Source organism: Pseudonaja textilis, chromosome 7, assembly GCF_049901715.1.
Source record: "Pseudonaja textilis isolate UNSWEBS1 chromosome 7, rPseTex1.2, whole genome shotgun sequence".
In the NCBI taxonomy this organism is placed as follows: domain Eukaryota; kingdom Metazoa; phylum Chordata; class Lepidosauria; order Squamata; family Elapidae; genus Pseudonaja; species Pseudonaja textilis.
The window spans coordinates 61,196,957-61,202,956 of record NC_141996.1 but is presented as its reverse complement, the minus strand read 5'-3'; the positions used below and the strand labels follow the sequence as shown (position 1 = coordinate 61,202,956).

At 34.3% G+C, this 6,000-nt stretch overlaps 1 protein-coding gene across 1 annotated transcript in view; it reads left to right on the top strand.

Annotated features, from left to right (window-relative positions):
* Window positions 1-2,242: 2,242 nt before the first annotated feature.
* PCP4 (Purkinje cell protein 4) overlaps window positions 2,243-6,000 on the top strand; it is a 59,467-nt gene continuing 55,709 nt past the window's right edge. The window contains exon 1 of the mRNA XM_026721290.2: window positions 2,243-2,379. Within this exon, the coding sequence (XP_026577075.2) occupies window positions 2,371-2,379 (9 nt within the window). The 5' untranslated portion in view covers window positions 2,243-2,370. The remainder of the gene's footprint in view (window positions 2,380-6,000) is intronic.

The following is a 6,000-nucleotide window of genomic DNA, read 5'->3' as shown; positions in this document are numbered from 1 at the left end:
AACAAGAAGATTGGGACAAAGAAGAAGCCATCTTTAATGATCAAATAATTTTAAGTGTGGGGGGGGAGAAAAGGGGGGAAAGAGTGAAAGGTTTAAGACTAGAAAAAACAACCAAAAAGAAGAAGAAGAATTTGAAAGATAAGTATAATATTAGAAAGCAACAGAAGAGGGGATTACAGATGAGAGAGTTAGAAGTAGAGAGACGAGGGGGTAAAAAGGGGAGGGAGAAGAAGAGGGGCAAGAAGGCAAGGAAAAGAAGTTGTAAAAGAGAGAAACAAGAAATGGAGAAACAGGGAAAAGATATGAGGATTGTAACCATAAACTTGTTTAGAGATAATGGGTGAAAATTGAATTGCAAAAGGGATTCTGCAAAGGTACATAAGATAGCATTGTTATATTATAAACAGAAATAATTTTAGAAAATATGATTAAAATGATGGATAAAATATTTACTGTAATGTAGTTGAATGTTTGGTAATAAATAAATGAATTAAAATGATTGAGAGAATTAAATGGGAACATTTTTAATTATTAGTAATGATTTATAAAAATATAAGTGAGAAATATGAAAAAAAAAGGATTAACTATGGAAAGTTTATAAGTGTTCCCAAGGAAGTATGATATTTAATTGAAAAGAAATGTTAAAGATGTTAAGATTTTAATGAATATTAATGATAGAATTGAATTGGAATGGAATGTGTGCTTTATTTACATATATATATATATATATATATATATATATATATATATATATATATGTTATGACTCCCCTTCAAAATTCAAACAAACAAAACAGAAAGCAGCCGTTTCACAATTAAATCAAACGGAAAGAAGTCTTACAAGATAACGGCTGGCAGAAACCACAGCATAAATCTTTACTCTGTCCGGCAAACCAGTCCTGGCAATAAATCTCCAGTCTCAGAGCTCCTTGCTGTAACGTCCTCACTCAAATAGTCACTTTGTTCCTGGCAAAATGTACCAGCCTAGCTGTGTCCTTTTATACTCATTGAGGCAACGTGCTAATTTACTGACTCGCTCTTCTCATTCGCTCCAGCTGATTTTGCCTTCTCAACCGTCTTCTATTTTTTACATTTAACCACAAATTTTCCAAGTTCTCATCTCCACTAGAAGACTCTCTCAAAACTTCCCTGTCAGCCATTCCCGGCTGTTGATCAGATAAGGAACCAGAGGAGGTCAAAGGTCCTGACAATTCTAATACATCAGGTCTGTCGTCCTTTGTCACGTCCATCTCCTCATCCTGGTTATTAGTCTAATCAGTAAGCCAGGCCGGCTCATATTTTTCTGCCATGACCTCCTCACTTGAACTCATATCAATCACAGGAGCTGAATCCAAGCCTGGAGCCACAACATATATATATGTAATTTTTTCTTTTTAAGAATATAGTGTGTATTTTAAGAATGTACCAAGCAGAATTCAATTGGAAGTTATGTATTATATTGAATGCTATAATCTTAAAGGTATACACTGAAGCTTAAATAAGAGTTTGAATGGATAAAATTAAAAGATATAAAGGTGTCATACTCCAATTGGTAACCACAGGGAAAAATTTGTTTAATAAGAAAAGATAATATGAAATTGAAACAGGACAGACCAAAGTATAAATATAATGATTTGATTGAGATGACATAATTAAAATAAAGTTGAGAAAATTAAAAGAGGGGGAAAACTATGTAGAAAATATAAAACGGTAATAAGATATGGAATAGAATATAAAAATGAGCATGAAATTGAGTTTGGTGTCTGTATGAAGAAGTGATAACCTGGGACCGTGCTATTTTCAAAAAAGATGTTTTATTTGTATTTTGTTTTTGTTAAAACCCAAATAAAACTTTCCCCCCAAAAATGTTCGTGTTCATGTTTTCTTTATATGAAACGAAGGGATGTATCACCAGCTGCAGTTTGCACATGTTCAAGGCACAGGAATTTCTCTTGGGGAAAAACATGGGATGCAAATTTTGGGGTGTAGTTTGGTATGAGTTCTAATGAACTGGGTAACATTTTCCTTTTATGATTCTCATGGATATGATTTCTGTCAGTGAACAACAAGAGACTTCATCGTCCACCTTCTCAGTTCTGACATCTGCGTTCTCTGCTGGATTTTTTTTTTTCTTTTCCCAGGGTTTTGAAGGATGCATTTTTTATTCTTTCCACAAGGTGGCCCTTTGCACTCTCTGATACATGCCAGGGGCTTCAGCAGGTAACAGCTCCTTATTGGTTTATTGAAAGCATGATGCTTCCGAGCAACCCTTTTAAAGAGAAAAGCTAGAAACAGTATAGAGAGCTTGTAGTCCAGCAGCTCTGTCTTGAGGAAGTGAGGATCTGCGAACTCTCATTTCAAACTCATCATTATGAGTGAGGTGAGTGAAGAAATCTTTTTATTTTAGGAGATGAGGAGAGACAGAGAAATGGGTAGTTGATAAGACATGAATCTGCTATGAGGCTAAAAACAGAAAAATCAGTTTTGGAATATTTAAGACTGAACTATGTTAGTATGAGAAGAATGTATTGTTTGAAACTGTTGTTAGAGTATGTGTGTATTTTATTTTTCTGACAGTGGGTTATGTACAACTACTGAATTTAATATGTGCTGCTTTAAAATCAGTAAGTATTCTTCAATAGTACATTAATCCTATACCAGTGTAACTATGAATAAACACAATGAAATGCCATAGAACCTCTTCTGAGCAGAGATGAATTGATAAGAAACTTAATTAAATGCATTGCCTATGCTTAGTCTTAGGAACTTCGGCCAACTCAGAAGCATCAATTCTGCAGTTTGTAAAAATTCACTGGGTGACCGGGGTGAGGGGGGTGGGGCTTTAGTTTCTCATTTTTAGGAAATACTTAAATGACAGCTCTCTAGGTATGCATCATGTGCTGAGGATGTAAAATAATGTATTTCAGTTCTTGTTCTGTGAACTTAAAAGGCAAATCAGGCTTCTGGTATACAAAAGTTAGATGGAAATCAGAATGATTTGGGATAGATCCCAAAATTATCCTGTTTGTCTGCTTCTCCACTGCCTACCTTACATTGCTTTTCAATGGTAATCAGTAGCAATTGTGTTTTTAAAATATAGAAAAGTGTGGCTGCCTCTCTATGTATCTATGTTAGTGAAATGGTTTTCTAGTATCAAGGCAGCCGTAAGTAGCTCTTGATTGAAAATGTCATGAAAGCTCTACTTAATAGAACAATATTTCTCCCACCACATCTCCTAAGCCTGATTGGATAGGTGTTTCCATTATAAAGGTCATTTTGGGCAAAAACCTAACTTTTTTCCAGCCCACGAAATTTTTTGCGTAGTATATACGCAGAAGCAGATATTGTTATGGAATACTGTGATCTATTATTTGAGGAATATCTACCATCTTGTCTAGAAAGGGAGGGTAGAATCAATAGTTATAAGAAAGAAATATTCCTTTTTTAGTAGGCATAACCTGATATTTTTTATGGAGCTCTGGCAGCATACCCATCCCAGGGGACAGAGCTGCCCTAGGACCAGGAAATTCCTCTCCTGGATTTCCACGGACTGACTGAGTACATAGTTAAGAGAGCCATGTGATCATATTGTTCAGTTTTGAACATTTAAGCCTACAGCTGAATAAATAAACTTGAAAAGGTCAGCATTTTTCTTTAATTGCATTAAAAAGTATTTTCTTATATATGGCAAATTAAATGGCTAATTGATCTGGCCACATGCCCTTTTTGTTTTAAGTAAAAAAAAATTCTTTTTAAACCATACTTGACTTCTCGGGTCCACAGTTATAATCTGATTTTGTTCCTGATGCCACCAACTGTCCATAAAATTGTCATTCACAGTACAATACTACTATATACATTTAGCTCATCTCAGATAAAATCTTTTTCCCCTTCAGTTCAGCATAAACTGGAATTTCTCATACACCAAAAATAACTCTGTAGCAAAAATAAGAAACTTAGATTGCTAAACTTAGGCTCCATCAGCCATAAGGGACCCTGAGCTAGAGCCCATCAACCTCTACCAATCATTCCGCTTAATTTAAAGACTGAATCAGTGTTTACAATGTCAATGATAAGTTTACATTATCCTATAGATATTTTGAAATCCAAAGTTTCTGTAATTCTGAAAAAAAGTTGTACGAAAAATCTAACAGAATATAAAAAACATAACCTTTGATAAGTGTCTTTTATTTGAAGGGAAAAAGAAATCAATGAAAAGGAGAAACGGTGCTTTTTTTAAAATAAAAGGAAACAAAAACACCTCTCAGGGAGAATTACAATTATTTGAGCTTTCTGTTTGGGGTGGTGCATTTGATAGAATATTAATTTGGTGAACTGATCTTTAAATTTATTTTGCCTCCAAGTTTAATGAGATGAAATCTGTCATACTTTACTGAACCTAGTAATTCAAATATGGCTAGGAAAATATTGCCTCCAAATACTGTTGAAACAGAATGGACCAAAGGAAGAGATTTCATAGTAGAGGTGTTTATATTTCCAAGTAAGTCTAGGATTTTCAGAAAAACTCATCTTCTCAATTCATTTATTTCATTGCATTTAATGATTTTTCTAATTTAATTTCTTTATGATGGGGATAAATGTTGCTAGTCTTCTATGGTTATAGAAAAAATGAACAGCATAGTAACATATTCCTTATTTTGACCTATTACTTTCTTGTCAGTTAATTTGGTCCCTATTCTTTTCCTTTTTTAAAGGTTCCCTTGGAATTTGATCTAATAGTTAGTATGATTATAAGAAATTTAAAGGACAAGATATATGCAATTGGGTGGCTGTCCAGGAAATCAGAACTTGTTTTATTCTTTTTAATAATAACTGTATAAAACTAATACACATATCACATGTACACACACAATTTTTCAAAGTGTTACAATTTTTCAAAGTATCTATACAATCCAGTGAGTTTTCTATGTGTGTTTATCTGTATATCTATAGATATCTGTATATCTAACTTTCACTGCTTGCTTTTGCATATTCAGCATGGAGTCCTAAACATAAGTCAGGGAAACGTAGAGATAGAGTTAAGGCAGCCAGATCAGTTTCATTTCCTTCCTATGTATTGACTTTATCCATAGCTTAACACTTCCATCAGCCTTTTTGCATCATAAGGATAAATGTGGTAGGAGCTAGGGGGAAAAATGCATACTGAGTCTTTGGATTAAACATATATAACAGTAAAAAGCCAGACTGTCAATACGGTTCTATTTTCATAACCACTGAATTTAAACATCAATTTAAATCTCAAATTAGTTTTGAAAAAAAAACAGCAGAAAAAGATATAACAGTATCTTACAATGTATTGACTCCATTTTAAAATACATTTTAAGATGAATGCACCTCTCCCCAATATGAAACAATACAGGAGCCCTCCGAAGTCAACAGGGCTCAATCTGAAGCTAAAAGAGGGCCAATTAGCTAAGACCCTATGATGCCCAAATTGTGAGTGGGATAACTTTCCTGACTGCATCACTTAGTGAATGGATCCTCATATGTGCACACAAGCTGTCCAGCTCTTTAGTGCCTTGGATGTACAGCTAGCTATAATTAAAGACAAATGGGGCACTTACCAGTTTGACAAAGAATTCTGCAGCTGACATAAGGTGGGTGGGGTGCGGTGAGAGAAGGAAAGCAAAGAAAGATCACTTAATAATTTGAGCTGACATCCCTTTATTAGATGGGTGGGAACCTGCCAGTTGAGGAAAGGGAGCAAAAGATATCTTAAAGTTGTCACTTTGCCTACGCTTTAACTTGGGACAGGTTGAGGATTTGTTACCCTTCCAAGTTTTGCTGATAGAACTATTTAAAAAGATAAGTAACCACATATATTTTTCCAGCTGCTTCAAGTATAGCTACATCAGCATAGTCATGAAATTTCATTCCATTGATGGAGAAAGGAGGTTGTAGAGATAGGTTTTATATCTTTGGGCAGCTCATTATTTCTATTGGTGTGATAATTATATTTGTAAAGACTAATGCAGTTGAC